Source organism: Aplidium turbinatum, chromosome 12 (genome assembly GCF_918807975.1).
Source record: "Aplidium turbinatum chromosome 12, kaAplTurb1.1, whole genome shotgun sequence".
In the NCBI taxonomy this organism is placed as follows: Eukaryota; Metazoa; Chordata; class Ascidiacea; order Aplousobranchia; family Polyclinidae; genus Aplidium; species Aplidium turbinatum.
In genome coordinates, this window is record NC_137483.1 from 15,951,159 (window position 1) to 15,972,350 (window position 21,192).

At 37.3% G+C, this 21,192-nt stretch overlaps 1 protein-coding gene across 1 annotated transcript in view; it reads left to right on the forward strand.

Moving 5' to 3' along the window:
• The window catches only part of LOC145780618 (sodium channel protein type 4 subunit alpha B-like), a 67,262-nt gene extending 46,682 nt beyond the window's left edge, over positions 1-20,580 (forward strand). The window contains exons 13-28 of the mRNA XM_082592244.1: positions 3,245-3,367; positions 4,891-5,034; positions 5,265-5,465; positions 6,086-6,337; positions 7,605-7,778; positions 8,301-8,441; positions 9,426-9,601; positions 12,146-12,305; positions 13,283-13,516; positions 14,017-14,212; positions 14,637-14,786; positions 15,465-15,793; positions 17,374-17,504; positions 17,866-18,028; positions 19,470-19,632; positions 19,754-20,580. Coding sequence (XP_082448370.1) covers positions 3,245-3,367; positions 4,891-5,034; positions 5,265-5,465; positions 6,086-6,337; positions 7,605-7,778; positions 8,301-8,441; positions 9,426-9,601; positions 12,146-12,305; positions 13,283-13,516; positions 14,017-14,212; positions 14,637-14,786; positions 15,465-15,793; positions 17,374-17,504; positions 17,866-18,028; positions 19,470-19,632; positions 19,754-20,580 — 3,564 coding nt within the window. The remainder of the gene's footprint in view (positions 1-3,244; positions 3,368-4,890; positions 5,035-5,264; positions 5,466-6,085; positions 6,338-7,604; positions 7,779-8,300; positions 8,442-9,425; positions 9,602-12,145; positions 12,306-13,282; positions 13,517-14,016; positions 14,213-14,636; positions 14,787-15,464; positions 15,794-17,373; positions 17,505-17,865; positions 18,029-19,469; positions 19,633-19,753) is intronic.
• Positions 20,581-21,192: the final 612 nt, after the last annotated feature.

Consider the following 21,192-nt stretch of genomic DNA (forward strand, 5'->3'; position numbering starts at 1 on the left):
TGGAAACTGGAGACAGTTATGGGTCTATTGCAGAGTCGTATGCAGATTTTACCATTCGTCATTATCGCTTAGCAACGGTGGTCTTTGATGGATATGGTGGTCCGTCTATCAAAGACAATACCCATCAAAGACGCGGCATGAACGTCCACCCGGTTGTTCACTTTACTGTAGACACCCAGTTCATTGGAAAGAAGAAGCAGTTCTTGCCTCGAGCTTCCAACAAAAGGAAGGATTAATTTCTGCTCAACTGAGGAATAGAAGCTGCAATGTGATGAACGCTCCAGGTGATGCAGATGTTGACATCGTCAAGACGGCAGATGGACAGCCCTCATCGACATAGTACGACTTTAATTGGTGAATACACGGACCTTTTAATATTGATACTGCGCTATGCTGACACTGACCCAGACATTAAAGACCTCTACTTCCGCTCCGAAAAGGCTTACGCAACCAAGATACACGACATCAACAAACTTAAAGCAATCATTGGACCAGACATAATTATGCTTACAGCTCCTCTTCATTCACCGGTTGTGATTCAACGTCAAGGATATTTGGTATCGGGAAGAAGATACTTTCAAGAAACTAGTGAAAAGTCAACCAATAATTAATCAAAGAATGTGCAAATTGCTTTATTCTCCCAAATCAGACAGACCACATCATTAAGGATCTTGGAAACAAAGCTATGACCGTTATGTTTGGCAACGATGGCAGTAGTAACCTAGAAACACAGCGATACAATACATTGGTCAAGAAAATTAAAACAGCCAAATCCTTTGTTCACCCTGAACGTTTGCCACCTACATCATCCTTTATCAAATTCCACTGCCTCAGAGTTTACTACCAGATTATGGTCAGGATGGGTAGGCTACTTGCGATGGTATGATGGATGCTCTAGACTGGGGATGGAAAGTAGACAATAATCAGATGGTTCCAATCATGACGGACATGAAAGCTGCCCCGGACAACCTACTGAAAATGATCACTGCAATTGCGAATCGTGTTCACCTCACTGTAGTTGCCGGAGATATGTGCTACCATACCATGCTGGATGTGGACCATGCCGAACTGGTTCATGTGTCCAATGTCCATACAGCAATCACATAATTACAGACGATGATATCGAGAGTGACAGCAATGACCATTAGTAATACTTGATCCATTTGCTTTCTTTACGCTGATTATGTCAAGAGTCTACATGACCACATCGTATGAGCTCTTTATGCCTGCTCAGTTAACCCAAATATATATAGAAATTTACCGGGTTTATTAATAAACAATACATTGTTATTGTACATTTTTAATTGTTTTGGCCGCCATCTTGGATTGCCATATTGAATTTATAGGCTATCAGATAATTTAACAATTCTGAGAATGGTCTCATTGACTTCACAAGGTATAAAAACCTAGATATAGACACCAAAACTACACGTTTTGGTCATATGATAACCTAGTTATGGTCAATTTACTGTTATTTTAATGGTTTGGCGGCCATCTTGGTTTGCCATATTGAATTTATAGGCTATCAGATAATTCAACAATTCTGAGAATAGTCTCATTGACTTCACAGGGTATAAAAACCTAGATATAGACACCAAAACTACATGTTTTGGTCATATAATGACCGAGTTTTGGTCAATTTACTGTTTTGTTCAATGGTTTAGCGGCCATCTTGGAAGCTATCTTGAAAATAACCACTTTCTGGAAGTTGGATTCCTTAAGATTTTGAATATGTTAGTACTGACACTCAATACTAATCAAATCAGTTGAAAAACCATTGGTAACTTATTGTAACCAAAAAAGTAACACCAACAACAAACAAGCGACTACAATAAGAAAAAAACAAGCAAAAAATTAATACATGACGTCACAATGACGTCATTAATAACATAATTTTGTGTGATTTTTATCTCGTGTATTTTGTAGTGGCAGTCAGTCCAAATGTAAAAAAATAACGTATCTAATTGCATAAAAATGCCGTGAAAAGAGCTCAAAACTGACTTGGGGGGAATCCCCGATTTGGGGGTGATCACGTGGCCCAAAAAGTTGCGGCACCCACTAAAATTGAAGTTAGATTCATCAACTACAAAAAAATGGAAAAAACAACGTGTAACACGTTTAGCCTAAAGATGCTCATTTTTGCCCCTAAGGGCCTGAACTATATTGGCCATGAAAAGTAGGCCTATTTTCTACCAGGAAAAGCCGTTGAGAGAATATTTTGGGCTTGGTAGCCTACTAATGCCATCTCTGTCCCATAACCCTATAACAAGAGATAACTTTAAAAATAAACACTTTTCAAGTCAGGGTAACATATGAAAATAGTAGCCTAGTGACAGCTGACGTCATCGAGGAAATAGGGAGCTTTTCTAAATAAAGCAGGGATTTTAGGAGCAATAGTTGGAACGCCTGGTTAATCTAATAAAAAAAATAACCCAAATTGTAGATTCTAAGCTCATGTTCAGCAATGTTTCAGTAGGCTAACTACGGTATAGGCCTACGGTCTTCATAATGTTTAGTCTTCATTTGTAGTAGGCCTACTGAAGATGAAGACAATATAGTTTTCGAAACGTTTGCTGAAGATGAGCTTAATAGGCTATCTACATTTCGGGCTGTTTATTTTTTGATTAGATTAGGCAGAGATTAGGCCTATCTCTTACTATGTCTCCGGATTCTTTATAAACACTGAGAGTTGGATGCAAAGGCATTACACAATTAAAGAACATGGGGTGCTTTCGTAAAGTTTCTAGGCCCTGTAAAAAGATTCCGCTCCCGAAAAATCACTCTGGGTTCAAAAGTCAACATGGACTGCGCTTCTGCTCCCATGTTCTTAGAGACTTAGTCAATAGCTTACAGAGTCAACGAGGCAATGCTTCTCCCCGTGTAATTTTCTTTTGGAAACTTTTCCATACTTGTAAAAATTATTTTGATACTAAATTGTTGTTACGAGTGTTTATTATTATATTTTTGTATCGTTTGCCCCTGACATAACGTTCGGGCTACGGCCACTATTTGATTGAAGCTACGGACGGCTTACATGAAAAAGAATGCCCATTAATTGTAACCTATCTGATGATGTCATTTTTCGAATAGGCTGAGAGCAAGAATTGACTTGTGAAGTCGATAAAATATTGGCCACGCTTAATCAACGCAGCCAAATAACCCACATCTTATTTCAAGACATCAAAGCTTTTTCAAATTATGGAAAATTGGTTGAGATACTAAAACACTTTTATGACATTTTCAGGTGTTAAACCTATTTCTTGCCTTATTGCTGAATTCCTTCAGCAGCGATGCCTTGAGCAATGGAAAAGGAAAAGGAAAAAGTGCTAAAAGGGTTTTAAAATCTCTTCGCAAAGCTGGAAAAAAGGTAAAATTCAGACCTAACATGCAATTGAAATTTAAGGATAGTTAGGCCTACCCTTCTTCTCTTTGTAACAACACATGCCGGTTTACAAGGATCATCGATCATCATTATGTCTCCTCCTCGTATTGAAAGTTTGATGCAATGCGCCATTGTTCACGAACATGAGCTTTTCGAAATGCACTTTCATAATCTACTTTTGTCCATTTAAAGATGTTTGTTGTCCTAATCAGGGCCGTTGACAGGATTTCTCGGGCCCGGTACCAATTTATTTTCGGACCTCCTTCATCGACAAAGTTATGAATATAAAGGTTGTGTACAAACTTTTATTGATGTCGTTTAAGCATGGTCATTTTACAAATCTTATACAATCTTAAAAAATTTCCTGAACCGCAAAACTTACTATCTCTATCTAGCGGTTGCTTTTTTGAACTTTTATTTGTCACATGGCACTAGAGTATTACTTCCCAATTCCATTGATGTTTCACTGGTCATTCTAGGCTTACTAGAAGAGAATTTACAGCACTGCAGACAGTCAGACAGTTTTCAATTTGAATTCGGAAAGGTGTTTGGCCCTAGGTCAAACATTTGCTGATTGCTGAAATCGGAAAAGCGGTTTTGGTCTAATTTTTAGTGCAGAAATAGGGATACTAATCTTCTTACCTGTGCCATTTCAGTTTTTGAGTTTGAACAAATATTAGCCTATTTATTTTGAAATTCGTGTTTCGGGTGATATTCGTGGTTAGGGAAATCACAATATTAGACTAAATTCTTATTTTACTGTTTGGTGGCAGATGTGGCTATTTTAACACTAGAAAGCTGAAGTGGGCCCGGTACCCAGAAAGGGACCCGGTATTTTACCATCTGACGGCTGAAAGGCCAAGGGCTGTTTTAACCTCTAATGGCAATTTCTTTATAGATCTGATGAAATTAAGATCTTGATAATGTTTAAAGTCGCGGGGAATTTGTTAAATCCGGGCCCCTTAAATATTCCGGGCCCTGGTCCAAAAGTACCACCTAAACCCCCCTGTCAACGCCCCTGGTCCTAATCATTCTTGGTCTACCTTTGTTTCTTTTACTATTTATCTTCCCTTATGTTAATGATCTTTGTAAGGAGTTTTGCCGTGTTGTGTGCTCAAAGTACTTCAATTTTCTTGTTTTGGTTGCTTGTAAGCGAATTTGATTGAGTTGAATTTGGATAATACTTCATCGTTAATGATCTTTTGTTTCCATGAAATTTTTATTAGTCTGATTTTGAATTTTGTTGATTAGTCATGCATATAATGTTCATTTTATTGGATTTTTAAACATAATACTGGAAAAATTGAAAACGTTTTTTCAACAAATTCTTCCGTGATTGTAAAAAACCAAGCCCATATTCGAAATCAGCGTCTCCGAATTTACAAAGTGCAACCTCACCAATTCTTGAAACTTTTCAAAGTTGGAAATTTGTTGCACATTTTTGCTGTATGGCTTTTTTATCATTTTATGCAAAAATTGTTCATGTGTAAATTCTTTTCTTATTCTAGGCCTTGCCTAAATTATCCAACGGAGTAACAAGAAGTAGAAAAATAGCCCCCTCCCAACTTAGACCGGCTCTACAAAGGAAGAGTGCGAAGGAGCATCGTGCGCCCTCTGGAAATTTGGACAACCAAAACGCTGATGGAAATAAGGTAACATAGGCTACTTGTATTTGTTTCACATCTGAGAGCAGACGTTTATGCTGATGTAGAAGTATCTATTCTAGCAGGTAATGTGAACATTTATAATTACCGTATCGTAAATTGAACAGTGAAGCCAAAGCAATTAACTACCCAGTGTAGGCTACTTGAATATATAAAAGTTAGCCATGTTTTGAAATAAATGACAACTTGTACCAAACCAAATTAATTTTTGCTTACAGAAGAGTTGTCTCATTTACGACAAACCGGATGTTGTCCCAAACCAAGCTGTATGCGAAACTGGTTCTTTGCGATCAAAGAATGGCCACTTGCGGCGCAAGTCTACAGTGAGAGAACAACGCAGCTCAGACCTGACAGGAGTTGACAATGCCTCGCAAACAACTAACGAATCCAATGGTTTCGAAACAAATGGATGCAATAATGTAGGTTATAGTACAGGTCACGCCTGTCTCCTGACCAGGGACGTAACTGCGGAGGGGCTTTTTGGGGCAAAAGAAAATTGTTTATACACCATTACAACGTTATAATACCATTGTAGTTTATGTTAAATGACGTTTTCTCCCACAACAGTTGCTTTTGTCTCCATAAAATTGTTTTTACTACGTCAATGCTCTTGACCATATTGTTTTAAACAGATCCGCAGTCCAGGTGTAGACAGAGTAGGCCAATTAAGTGGCCAGCTAAACGCTTGCAAATGCGTGTTTAAAATGCTAATGTTCAGCAATCAGCAACAAATGTTTCTATCACCCTGTCAAAAAATAAAACAATGACAACCATATGAATGATTAAATAACATATTTCGCAACTCATCGTCATACCGAGCTGAAACAAATTGATTACAAGCAAGCATTTGCACTATTTAATTATTTTTTTTTTTATTCATTTTCGTACGTACAGGCCCATGCGTACGTACATTGCCTGAAGAACTTCTGGCAGTTTAATGAAAATATGTACACTCCCCAGATTCAAGGTTAAAGACAACTTTTTTTCCGATTTTAGCTAGAGTAACATCAAAGCTTTATATAAAAATGTTTTTGTTTAGAATTCAGTAATTGCCTCTCAAACGGATATTGTGGCTGGCGTCATCAAGTGCAATTTTGAGAAATGCGAATCTGCGTACTTGGAAAGACCAGGGGACACAAAGAAACGAAAAAAAGATCAGTTCGCTACCAAAAAAAAGCGGGCGTGGAAAGAAAGGTGGTCAAACTTCCGTCAACAGATGAACAAAATTGTCAAACACAATGTCTTTGAAACGTTTATCATATTTGTTATCACTCTTAGCAGCGTTGCTTTGGTAAGTAAAAAACTTTCACATATAATAAGCTCTATGCCTCAGGGTTACTCAACTAATCTTAACAAAGGTCCAGTTTGACAAGTGGAATATTTTTAGGGGTCCGGTGAATAAGTTATTTTACACGCAACCACGAAAGTTAAACTATCTGTACCAAACCACTTTTTTAGGTAAAATGTGACTTGAATTGAATTTCTGAGAAAGTGTTGGGGAGTCTGAAAGTGGAAGCCACCCCCAGCAACTAGGATAATCAAAGTAAAAATTTCTTCCTCCCAGTAGAATCTGTTTAAAGAAGCCCTTAAACGTGGCAATGAGGTTATTCTTCCAAAACCTCAAGGTCCGCCAGTTGAGTAGCCCTGCTCTATGGTGTACTACAGATTGGAAAGTTGACCTCGATGCAATGCAGTTGTTAGTAGTTTATTGTACAACAGTTACGATGCGATACTAGGATCAACTTACCAAATTTGTGGTGTGGCAGGCTAATCTTACACAATATGACTTACAAGTAGTTATCAGCAAATGTTATCTATCCAAAACAACTGTTTTATTTGGAAAATTGAAACGCTTTTGCTGATCCTTTTGACGCAATAGTGATACGATACTTGCATTAACACTTTCATTACTGTCTTCAAAAGATTGCTGAGTGCATCTATCCTTTGCTTCGGAAGATATGGTGCACTGTATCTATGGCATTGCTATAGCTAAAAGCAAAATAGTGTTTTATTCTAACAACGTGGAGTAAATTGACACTTATCTAAATTAATTAAAATAATGGTAATTAAAGTTATAATTTAACTGAGATAAAAAAAACTTAAATAAACTAAACCCGGGCTTCTCATTTTTTTTTCTTATGCGACCGCATTCAGAAAATAATTTTCTGTGCAAACCCTTTGTGGACAGTTTCCAGTGTAAATTACCGACTGTATTTAGCCCTGAACTAAACTAATGGTAAATCGTTTGCACACGTTTTCAAATCAATCGCCACAAAAGAAACAAAAACTCACACGATAGAGGCGCGGTTTTTGATTACGTCTTATCGTTTGTTTTCCAAAGGATTTTATTGTAATAAGTCAAAAACCAACGCTGAAAATCGTTTTTCAGCAAGAGTAATACCTTGTTTCAAGTTCAAGATTAAAGTAGTGCATTATAAATTTTTTTAAATCAAAATTGTTAGAATGATTGTTTATTGTTAGTAGGCTATGTAGGCTAGAGCATATTTTTGATACCAATTTAAATATTTAATTGTTAAGTGAAATATTTGCTGTGTCAGGTATTCGAAGATATTCACTTGGACGAAAACCCCAGGTTGAAGTCGATTCTAAACGTATTTGATAGAATATTCACGGTCATCTTTGTGATTGAGATGCTCATGAAATGGATCGGTTTCGGATTTAAGAAATACTTCACAAACGGCTGGTGCCTTTTGGACTTTGCTATAGTGGTGGTGAGTTGACTTGAGTCTTGTCCACCCGACAAATCAGTCTCGCGTTTTCAGATGTTGAATCAATGCAAAAAAGACTGACTTGTTAGCTGGACGAGTCCTTATAAGTCTTTTGAAAATCCAAAATCGGAGCAACTGACTATTCTATATACTGTAATAACAAAAAATATTTTTTGTCCATTATGACAACTTGCAGTACAATTGCATGCACTACAATGTGCTTGCACAAGCAAAACAACAGTCAATTTGAAATAGAAAATACCACAGTTCATTGTATCACTGATACAAAAATACATATAATGTTTTTTTTTTATTACTATTGTTGTTTTAAATCACAAATCTAAGTGTTTAAAAGTATCTTTTTTTTATCGATGACATTTATACGTGGAGACTTGACTTAAATTTTAATGCGAGCTTTCTCCACAAAATTGCGACTTCTTCACTGAATTGCGCCACCAAAATACCTATAGCCTAAAATTCAATAACAAATACTTTTACTTTAAGTGATTAAAAGGTGATTTCCAGGTTTCCCTGGTATCTCTCGGATTAGAAATATCCGCATCATTGTCAAAAGGGAGTCCAACGGATCTTTCATCTCTTCGAGTCTTGAGAAGTTTACGGGCATTTCGACCGTTGCGGGCAATGTCAAGATTTCATGGCATCAAGGTAGGCCACTTATTCGTTTTCTTTATCTGCTACCAAATACCAAGATAAACCTATGAACAGGGCTTAATATTTAAATGTAGGGTATTATGATTTTTCTTTAGTCTGTCTTCGTTTTAAAACATTTCAGCCACATTTTGTCCTCTAAATTTGCAATTTCAATTGATGGAATTTCAAAAAAACTACACGTTTTCAAGAAGTATGTGAGACAAATGATTGAAATAAAAGAAATTAAAAAAGTGGAGTTTGTTGCTGCTCTGTAATCTATTTATGTTGAGTAATGTTTTATTTATGTAATTTGCTTTCGGTTTCGCATGTGTGTCATCCACCTCTTGTTTCCTTTGCTTGTTTAGTTTTAATATTGCCTGAATTCAACGTATCTTTTTCTTAATCACTGTTTTATCAGCGCTACGTTATGGCAACTCTTTGATATAGATTTGAAACGCAGCAGTCCCCTATCCCATACCACTTCACTCTTCATTCTAACTCTCACTATTTCATTATATTTGGTTGCAAAATCAAAGCTGTTTGCTTCTGGTTGTTTCTGTCAAGAAAGTTGAGTAACCAGTTGATTTCGACACAAAGAAATGTATTTTTTTTCATACAACGAATAATATAATAATATGATCTAATTGATCTAGTTGGTGCATTGTTGCATACATTTGTCACTGACGTAACTGTCAAAGCCTCAGCGACTTACGCCATAGTGCAAACCAATTATGTATACTGTACGCATGTGAAATGAAAGACCATGATGGATTTTTGATTTGAAAGCGTTCTCCTTCTGTTTGAGGCTTCTTACTGAAAACCAAGAAACGATAAAGTTGAAAAACCTCAAAATTTCGATAATCCCCCAAAGCAAGGATTTATGCTTTCAAACACTAGTTCCAAGCAATGTCTGCTTAGATTCAACCAGTAAAAAAGTGGATTGTTTGGTTGGATTATAAGGTTCAAACGGTTTCAATAAACAATTGGACTTTTATTCAGGTTGTGACAGATGCCCTGTTTCGTTCAATTCCGTCCATTTTGAATGTGTTTGTCATCTGCTTAATATTTTGGTTGGTCTTCGCCATTATGGGAGTGAACCTCTTCGCAGGAAAGATGCATTCGTGTAAATGGAGAGAAACGGGGGAAAAAGTCTGGCATCCTGATGATTTCAAAAGGTGAGCTTAATTACAGCCACAGCTACCCAGTAGCCTAAGCCTAAACATTAATAAAAAACAGATAATAAAACTTTGAAGCTTTAAAGTGCCCCTGACAGGTTGGACCCAAGTATAGTAAATTTTCTAAGCATTTTCTAGCGCAAAATTATGCTTAGCGAACTTTTTAATCTTAACCTCGAAGCTCGACTGGTTAGGGCGAAATTTATACAAAACGACAGTTCCGCAGCGCCACCACAGGCGAAACTCCATATTTCACTGCACTGAGACGACTTTGGTGGTATTACGTCATCGTGGGTGGGCGTTGTTAGCGACGGATGAAACAAATGCTTTCTAGATGTAATTAGTGGATCACAGTTTGGTCGGAGTTGGTACGAGCGGTTGCTTTTTTCAAAGATTTATTGTTTTTTGCAGTTTAATAAAACTGTACTGGATACGTTCCTACAAAACCTAAAATATACTTGAAGTGAAAAATGAAGAAATCGTACGAATCATCATTCATATTTAATTCATCATCATTCATCACTATTCATAAATAAATAAAAGTTCTCTCTCTCTCTCTCATAATGTGTCTTCAGTTGGCCATTGAAATCCGGTGTAACGGCCATCTGGACTTGAAAATTGTTTCGGATTCGCCAAACAATGCATGATGGCAGCACAATCCGATTGTTGCTTCCGAGAGCACCACCTTGTAGTATCCACTCCAATACATGCCTGTAAGCGACTAATTACCGATACTGCCTGCAAGGAAATAAAATCACTTCGTTTAGTGTGCATTCTTTAGCGTTTAGGGTATTTTTAGCCTAATGTAGCATCCTTACTCTTTTGATAGGTCTCCGTTTTCTCCTTTCGGTTTATTGTTTTTTTCTCGAGTTCTTCCGGCTCCTCATACAAAAAAGGTCCTCAGAACTGCAGGATGTAAGTGTGCCTCAAAATCGGTCAAATTGGTAACATAGCTAGATGCGTCTTTCGTCAAAAGTCCTTTCGTCTATGGCACTTCATGGCAACATACACAATCATTGGGCTGGGACATAGACTCGCACTTGTGGCAAACGCACCACCTACAGTTCCCAGCACGCCACTCATTGCTGAGAAGACCCAAATCGGGTTGGTGGTGTTAACAAAATCATCTCCATTGAAGTGAACATATACGACTAGTTTTGTATGGTCCATCCACTTTCGAACACTTGAAGAAAACTTTGACTATTTTCTTCTCAGCACCTTGTTTTGTTTGAAAGCATGAAAATATAGCACACGTCTTTGTCACTGACTCTGTCACATAAACAGCAATTTCCAGGCATTAGGCCTACCTCAACCATAAATTAAGTGTACTGTCTGTGAGATACTGCTGTTACACTGCAAATGGCTATAGCCAGATTAGGACAAATAAAAAATTATCCAAATTGTAGCCCTACAAGAGTTTAGAAAAACTGCAATCTCAATTGAATTGAGATGCTGTTTGATAAAAATAAACTCAATCTATTTGATGTAAACCTGATAGTAATAATAAGTTGACTTTTTCCTTTTGGTAATTCTCATTTTGCACATGCTTTAGACCAATAGAGCCCCACACATTGACGTTTTGGAGCAGTCGTACCATACTTTACCAACTCACCACAGAGAAAGAATGTATCCTTCCCACCCACGGTGACGTCACAGCGAGGTTGCCGTTTTTATTTTCGCAATTGAATGAGTGCCAGATTTGCCGAAAGTGAACGAAAGTTTGCAAGCGTGTAACTTATTAGCCTGTTGATATTTTTTACTATTTGCTGGTCAGGGAAGTTTGTTAGTGTCATCTCTTTGGTATCTTAGGTAAATTTAGCAAATTTATTTTCCTGTCAGAGGCACTTTAAGGTCGACCAGATTAAAAATGCTGTTTAGCAGAAGAGTCCCAATAAAACTTCAGTTCAGGTCAAAATCAGTTTGCAGTTTATGGCAAATTTGTTTGACTTCTATGCTTCTTTGTGTTAGCTACTTGGTCTTCCACGCAAAATTATTCAAACCAAGAATAAAATGAACTTTTTTTGAAGCAAAGCAGTAAAATTTTTTAAGCAGACGTATTCTCTTTTGACCCTGACAGAATTAAATTTAGCCTATTCATGCTGATTTCCAGAGGGCAAGCTTAATTAACCTTTCTTCCGCCCTGTAAGGATTCTTAGGGCACAACATTCCAGACCTGGTAGCCTACTATTCAAATCTAAATAATATTTACCAGCTGAGCTTCATGCATATTAACATTTTTGAATTTTTTTTGAAACAATTGCTTTATCAAAACTAGGAGTTGACATGGTTATGGTAGCAGTTAGTAAAGATCACATCATAGAATTTGGTAAAATATTCCTTTCTGTGAAATATAGTAAGGGGGGCAAAAAGTAGCGCCTCTCCCGCTACCGTTACTTTGGAAAAAAGTAGCGCCGCTACTGCAGACGTTACTCCAACTAAAAAGTAGCGCCGCTACCGCTACTTTCACCAAAAAAGTAGCGGTGCTACAAAAGTAGCGCGCTATTGCCCACCTCTGCCCTTGAAATATAGTAAAATTTTGTGCAGCTATCCTGATTTGTTGGATAAATACGAACCGTCGCCGATTAAAGTCTATAATCGTTCCACCTGCTTGGAGCTGGCCAATTACACAGAAGGGAAGGTTCATTGGTCAAACTTACTGATCAACTTCGACAATGTTGGAATCGCCTACATATCCTTGCTGCAGGTAAGTGTTGACAATGAGTAATTCTTTGTAATTAGAAAAATAATAAAGCATTATAAAGCATGTTAAAAAGGTGACAAAGTGGTCCACTGTTTCAGTGCCCAGGGTAATAATAGAATTGGAATTAGCGTTTTTCCACATTTTAAAATACTCTGCAATATACACTACAACACCATTCTGCAGTTTTTTGTAATAAGGCCTCTATAACTGCTTTTCAAAGTCAAAAAGTGGTTAGAATCAAAGTGTTTTTATTTTATTTTTTTTAATTCAAGTCCTTGATGTGATCACAAGAGCTGTTTCAATTGAAGTGGAACTAAATTTGTATGAATAAACGTTTGAAAGAGTAACAGCCCAATAGCAGCTTGGTTGACAAAGCTTTCAATAGATGATGTTGTCTTATTGCATTCACCGTTTTAAGAGGTGGTGTATTTCTTAATGATAATTTGTGCAGAAATGTATCGTTTTGCAAATTGACAGCTTGTATTTTATACCTTAACAGACTCTTCTAAATAACCTACATAGTGGCCTTAATCATTCTTGTGCATTGTTCTACTGTACATTATGTACATTGTTCTACTGTACATTGTTCTACTGTTCTACTGAAACTGAAAACGAAACTTCCCAGGCAGTTACTGCCAGTCCCTAAGTCACGTTGGAGAGAGCGACTCTACCTAATCGTCATCAGCGACAAGTTTGAACTTGGCGTATTGATCGTAACGATACTGAACCTTTTAGCCTCTTTTAGCCTACGAACATGTAGTGAAAAATATAGAAAGTCATAAGAAGTACCACAAGTAGGCTATTTGTTTCTTAATTTTGAAAAAATCTGTTCCAAAAATGCATTATTTTTTCAAACAACAGCATTGAACAAAAGTGCGTGTGATAATTTTACACTCAGTAGCTTAGCTGCAGTGTGCTGTTTTAAATTATTAAAACTTTTAAGGTAGTTAAAAGTTAACTGTTGCTGCTTTAAACGGCAGGTTGCCACTTTTAAAGGTTGGATGCCGATTATGTTTGCTGCTGTTGACGTACCCAGCAATATAGATGATCAACCAATCAGAGACAATCACATTGTTATGTATTTTTTCTTCGTGGCTTTCATAATTTTGGGAGCTTTTTTCACACTCAATCTCTTCATATCGGTTGTCATTGACAGTTTCAATCAACAGAAAAAAAAGTTTGAATTGGCGGGTGCAGAACTGTTTCTGAGTGAAGTAAGTTTTTGTTTTAGTAAAGGCGTTGAAGATTGGATGACATTGGATTACGGTACATGTTTTTAATACTCGGCAGTAGCCAAAATCATCAAAATAACTAAGTCACTTAGAGTTAGACATTTTGGTTCGGTCAAGAAAGTACATTGAAAATTATATTTTACTCAACATTTTATAGATTAAGACTTTCAGCCGAGTGATCGAAGTGTTTAACCATCTGACGGATGCACAAAATTTGCTAACTTAAAACACATATCGCGACCGTACGACTTACTTGGTACTAAAGTTGCTATAGCCACAGTAAATAAAGAACATAAATTAATGCAAGCAGATAAAAAGGGTACTTATAAATAGATGGTCGGTTATTAGTTATTATGTCAAGGTAGACACAAATGACATGCAATAAAATGCGATATAATCTGTGTACAAATGTTGATTTTATTGTAGCCAATTAAATTACATTGATCACATCCTTTTCAACTTTGATTTCTATTTTTTTGCAGTCCCAAAAAAAGGCTTACAGTGCCATGAAGAAACTGAAAACGAAACTTCCCAGGCAGTTACTGCCAGTCCCTAAGTCACGTTGGAGAGAGCGACTCTACCTAATCGTCACCAGCGACAAGTTTGAACTTGGCGTATTGATCGTAACGATACTGAACCTGCTTGCGATGGCCATCGAATACGAAGGGATGACGAAAAGTAATAAAAAAAAAAAAGTTTTGTAAAACTTAGAGATTTTTTTTACGTGCGTTTGTTATTCTACTGCAGAACATGATCATCACTGGGTTGATGAAATTAATTTTATATGTTTTTTATTTTTATAATTTCAAATTTAAAAATACATCAAGCATAAAAACCAAAACAAGCTCGAATTCAAACAATTTCCCATTGGTGTTCCCATTGTGTACCATAAAATGTGTATCAACTCTAGAATTTTAAATTTCATGTTTGAGTTTGGTAATAAAGACCCAGTTATTTGATTTCACGTTCTCGTTTACAGGTCTGATAAGTGATAACATAACAGGTTAAGTAAGTTAAATATTAGGTCACCACAAACAGGGTCGTAACATTTAAAGGCTGCGCAAATTAGTCTTATTTTCTGTTCTAATCCTTTTCATCGTAGCTCAGGATCTGGCATTGCAATGCGTCAATTACGTGTTCATCGGATTGTTCACGATTGAGATCACCCTCCGAGTTATAGCGATGGGACACTCTTTCTTTTACATACCCTGGAATGTTTTCGACTTTCTCCTGATTGTAGTGTCACTTTTAGGTAAGTTAGAGATGTAGCTACCAATGTTGAACATTTTCAAGTTAATAATAAGTCGCTGATTTGCGTGTTCAGTGCATTATATTCTTCTGGTGCAAATAAGCTGACTCAGAGTAATCTTATCATCATAGGCTACTAGCAGAATATAAGAACAAGAACAGCCACTAATCTGCACCATGCTTTAAGACTAAGATGTCAGCAATCTCCTAGCATTCCAACATTAGGCCACAAATTCAACGTATCAGTCGGTAGGCTGTTTAACAGAGTTTGTTTTTGGTTATGTCCACTTTATTTTGTTGGCTTTGTAGCTACAACACCAACAACAGAAATCCCATTGTAGTGTTGCTGTGTTGTATTATTAACAATAACATTGTCCTGATTAATATCAGATTCGGGCTCTAGTATCATACTTCACTTCATAATAAAGTAGGCCTACGACAAAAACAACATTTTGTCCTTTCTGCACAAAGGTGAAAGTTTGTGTAAGATAATACAGGTCCTGCGTTAGAAAAGTTGACTTAGTGCACGAATGCGCGGTAGGCTATTATTCAACAACTAGCTCAAGCTGGGTGTCAAACTAGATTGAAAATCAAAGATTTCGCTAACTTGGCCATCTTACCTTACTGGGTAATCGTATTTAGATCCCGTTAAACTTTGTTTTCAATGCTGTTCTTTTTGCAGTGAACATCATTTCAATTATCTTAGTCTTCAACAGTAAGTCCAATGGCGGACCCATCATTTCCACCTCGCCTTGGCTTCCAATGCTTCGAATGGTTAGAGTGGTGAGAATACTTCGTGTAGCGAGGGTTGCCAGTGGAATTCGGACTTTGCTGTTTGCGCTTATGCTATCTGCTCCTGCCCTGATAAACGTCGGCAGTTTGTTGCTGCTGTTCATGTTCATTTACGCCATTTTTGGAATGTCACAGTTCAGTCGTGTGTTGAAACGAGGAGCAATCAACGACATACTGAATTTCGAGACTTTTCCGAACACCTTTCTTTTGCTATTTCAGGTATGACAGAATGGAATATTATTTTAAAATATTTGCGTTATGTTGAGATGGATCATGTGCACTGGCTCAGTGGTTTATTTATTCATACATTAGTTCGATATGCTGTCGGGTCATCCTTGTAACAAAGACTTTGTGAAAATGGCGCTGAATCTTGTTGCTCGTCATGGACGGAAAGGACATTGGATGCTGCACTTCTATACGTTGTGCTAAAATTATCTATCTTGTAAACCACTGATAGCGATGCTTATCTGTAATGATTTAGTTTTATATAAAAACATGCGATATTGTATGTTTGATGTGAAATATACACCAGTAATATCAACAATTTGCAACTATTTGAAATACGTTTGACAGAATTCCTTAAATAATATCATTATAATATCCTTATTCACACTATTATCAAAGACTAAATATAGATATTTCTTGCTTTTTGCTTTAAAGTGCTATGGTTGGCTAAATAGATTGTAGTTGCAATAGAGCTAAATAGAGATTTAGTTTCTTAGCACACGAGAAGCACATATTGACTGCGTTTGTCATTATCCAATCAGCTTCCTGGGTCTAGGTTCAGTGGAGTAGGAGGCTAGGAGCATATGCTGCCGTCCCTGGCTTCCGTTGAAAATGCCGCCCTAAGTAGACTGCAGCAATTTTTGAAATAGTTTCATGTTCAAGCAATCTTTTCAATAAAAATAATTACAAGTAATGTGCCGCGTCTCAGAAGTTCTATATTGCTTGAGAAAGAAGCCTCACTGTCTCAGCGTTAACGCCAAAAATAAAAGACAAAAAATGGACAACAAATGTATTAGGCAAACAAAAGATCAATAGCCGCCTCAAAATTGAACTTTTAGAGCTTTCGCCGGAGCAAAATCAGCGATAATATATTCAAAATCGTTTTTGAACGTAGTCTCTTTCTATAGAAAGAATCGATAAAGCTGATAGCCGATCATGATTCATGGCAGAGCGTAATTTCAACTTCATCATTTCGAATGAAAATGAATCGTGATTATAACAACAGATTTATGACGTAATAAATGTCACTAAGAGTTGAACAACAGACGGAGTACAGGCTACAGCTATCCAACATTACGCAAGAAGCAACTCGAGCTTTTTAGCTGTTGTTCTATCCTTAAATTTTTTAAGGTGTGCTAGCTGTCTCTTTGTAAATCATTTTCTTGTTTTACTTTTTATTTATTTTTGCATTATTTCATTTCTCGTGCTGTGTGCACTGTGCAGTGTGCAGCCTCATTTTGCCGCCCCCTTGCAGCCTGCCGCCCCTGGCGCAAAGCCAGAACCGCCAAGTGGCTGCTACGCCACTGCCTAGGTTATTATCAGTTAGTTTCCCTTTTCTTTTTTGCATAATTTTCAAAATAGACTAATTTTTCTTTAGCAGAAACAAAGGATCGATCTTAACGCAATTATGTCGAATGACAGCATTCAAATTACCTCGAGACTAACAAAACAGATTCGAATGTTCTATGTCACAACAATGTACCACAGACAGACAATTAACCGGCTGCAGGCTATTTGAACAAACAAAAAAGTATCAACAACAAAATCTGAAATAAGTCGATTTCCTTCTACAGATGTCAACATCCGCAGGATGGGATGGATTCATGGAGCCTACTCTCTATGTGGAGGGTGACGAGTCCGGATGTGATAAAAGACCCGGATCTTGCATGTCTACAACATTTATCGGCTACTTTTACTTTGTTAGGTAAGCGTTGAGCAATGCAAAACACCGTCTTTGCAAGTGATCAAGCTGTTTATATAGATATATATATTTTTCGTATCCAGGCTGACGGCCTGTACTGTAGAAGATTTAGCTTAACTGGACAGGAAGGCAAGGAAGCTAAGCTTCGTGTCTACCTGCAAGCATGCCTATAAGTGTCTTACCAAAGACACGCAGCATGGTCTTAAGCGGTGTCGAACAGCGCTGTTTCGAGTGCCGTACTAGTGCTTTCACCGCTCGGTTATTGAGCAGACTAGATGTTTATAATTGGATTAGGTTACAAAATGGAGACCATGAGCTGAATGTGCAAACTATGAACGACTGAAATACATGAACTTATTTTCAGTTACTTGCTGATTACGTTTGTGATCGTCACCAATATGTACATCGCCATCATTCTCGAAAACTTTGAAATGGCGACCAAAGATAACGACGAGGAACTAACGGCGGATGACTTTGAGCATTTCTTTGACATGTGGCAACGTTTTGACAAAAGTGCGAATGGAAGGGTAAGCCTTCATATGGACGGCAGATGATCCTTTTAAACCAATGTTTTCTTTGTGAATGAAATACTGAAAAAGACGCTTTTACGATGGTGAAAGTTCTATTAATAAACTGCACAAGTTACCGAACCAGACTAATTTTGTTTAGGCTACTTTATGTTTTGAAGCAAAGTTTGCATTTTTTTAAATTCAAGTAGGCCTAGCTAAAGACCGCTTATTCCTCTGATGATACTTCGTGTAGCTTATGAGGTTGTTTGTGCGGTTTAGCTTAAAAATTGTGCACACCTAATTGATTGATTGAATTTTTATAATCAAGACTGAGGAAGCGAAATTTTTGTTTTGTAAAATTATACTTTTAGAAAACGTCATGGTTATTTGGCGATGACTATTGTGTTATGTTTTCATTTGTATTTACCAAATAATAGTTGTAGTGTACACTTCTAATGTGCACAGTTGGTCTAGTCAAATATGATACAGAGCTACAGCAGACAGGGCCGGGTTTAGCCTAAACGCTGCCCTAGGCAGATAAGAAAAGTGCTGCCCCCCAAAAAATTATTTTCAATGGTGCGCTACGATTTATATTTTCAATTCCTTACAAAAAAGTTATTTGCACTGTTTATTTGAATACATCAATGAATGTCATTGTATATATAATGAACTAATTGTTTAAAATCGCTTCCGGCGGGCTTTTTCTCTTGCAAACAAATCTATAATTTCCTCAAAGTCTGTAGAAATAAGTAAAGATGAGTTAATGCTCAAAAATGTGAGATCATTCATGTGATCATGCTTCAACGTAGACCGCCGTGCATTCTTGATCAGCTTCAAAATAGAGAATGATCGCTCCGCGCTGCAACTGGTGACCATTATGAAAAGTACCATTCTAATTGCAACTAGAACATTTGAGTAGGTAACTTATACTTCTAGTTCCTGCAGTCGCCTCTTTACAATAAAATTCGCCAGCACAGCAAAAGTAATATTTCCAGCAGTAAATTCATCCGAGGAAAGTGATCGCAAAAATGAACGGAGATGTATGCACTCAACGGAGATGTACGCTCCCAATAATTTCCCGCCCTATAGGCAACTGCCTACTTTGCCTACTGATAAATCCGGCCCTGACAGCAGATCTGTGTTAAATAGCCTACACGGTAAGCAGGGGCGTAAGATAGGGGAATTTTTCTCTCCCCACCAAAATTTTGTGCTGACTACACCCCTGACGATTAGTAATTTTACAGTTTATCCTAAAGCCGTGAAGTCATTAGAACTTTATTTCACGCTTATCGTGTGAGTCTGCTTTGTTCTGTAGGCCTGGGCTTCTGTCCAGGGCCAATGAAATACTACGAGAGATTACGTATTATTATGTTTGGATTTATAAATCATGCAACGGTACAAGCTGTTACAATAACGAGTCGAAAGAAAATCACTGAAATCAAATGTTTTCTATTTTTAGCTTTCTGTAGAAGAGTTGAGTGATCTATTGAATGTGCTTGACAAGCCATTGGGCATTAGTCAGCCAAACAAACAACAAATCGCCGAAATGGCCATCCCACTGTGCGAGAAATACGAACTTCACATTGTGGATGTGGCTGCTGCGTTGATAAAGAAAATCATTGGTACGCTCTATAGCCTACTTCTGATGGAGATCATTTTTGTCGTCTCCACAATTCGATTGATTGCATAACCTAAATTTTTTTTTGAATTGCACGTGTTTAACAATTTTGATAACTTATGCAGGTTCTGAAGGATTTTCCGAAGAAATGGAGGAAGAGTTAAAAACTTACTTCGAAAGTCACGCCAAGGATTCTATTGCAACGGACAGTGGAGTACGGATCTCCGACACTTGGAAATATTCAGAGCTGATGAAGAAACAAGAGCTAGAAAAAGGAGGATGTAAAGATGGAGGGGCTATCAGTTATTTAGTAAAGCGGGTGCGGGAAACACTGCTGATCGACAACCTTCCAATACCGCATCAAGCTTTTAAAAATAAATCTGTTTTGAAGTCAAAGCAACCGAAGTTCTCAATCACCCGAGCTGAAATTCATTTTCCATTTGATTCGGAAGTAAGACTTCCATGTTCCAAAGAAGTTGCTAAAGAAGCAATTATTCTTAAAACAAGTGCAACTTGCAACGCACCACTAGCGACACAAGCGTGTGATGTCACAGACTGCAACAGTGGGAAGGTGGTAATCACAAATGAAATTCAACGACTTTCTAAAGACACAAACCAAAACAACAGTTCAGCTTTCTGCAAAACAGAAGAAAACGCACGAACTGAAGAAATTGTTGTTATAACTGCACCACGCCAACATCAACAGACAATCAGCCATTTCGCAACTCATAGCACGCTTGCCGTTGATTCAGCCGTTACGAAAACAACTTCCTCGCAAAAATATGAAAATAATAAAGAATTACCTTTGGTTGTATTGTCTCCTGTGAAAATAGAAGAACAAAAAGAACAAATTACCTCATCAAATAACTTGATTTTAAGTACTTCATCTACTGCAAAACAAGAAGAGGTGATGCATATCACCAATTGGGCAATCAGAAGTAACAATTCATAGAAAAAGTTCAGCGTTTTGCTCTTTAAAGAATTAAAATATAACAAATTCAAAAAGTGCATAACACTTAAAATCAAATATATAGGTTTACTGCAACAGCAGGCTACTATGTTTACCGAGGAGTTTTGCGTTTGTGTTTTATCGAAGTCAAGGTACTGTAACTGTAGTAGCAATGCACTCGATTTTTCCGCTGTAGGCCTATGGTTGTGGTAAATTTCTACCTTGTAAGCCTATTTCACTTCTCAGTGGTTAAGCGTCCATTCGTCCAACCTTGTACACGAACCAACCTTAAAATCAAGCGGTGCGGGTTCAGCTCTCGAGGTGTGCGCTTGAGCAACACATTTTAGGACTACTCTCACTTGAGCTACACCTAGTGGATTGAATCCACCTAGTGAGTGGAATAATTCACAGACAGTGGTTCAAAGCCTCTACAAGTAGCCTACGCGAAACTACCAGGAATAACGTATCAGAGGCTTTGTCAGTCCAAGGATGAAGATTCAAACTAACCAAGAGCAACACGTTATTTCTATAGGCTAAGCTAATCAAAGCTTTGGTAAAATCGAAACTTTTTAATAAAAAACAATATTTTGTTTGAAACAAATAGCCTACGAAATG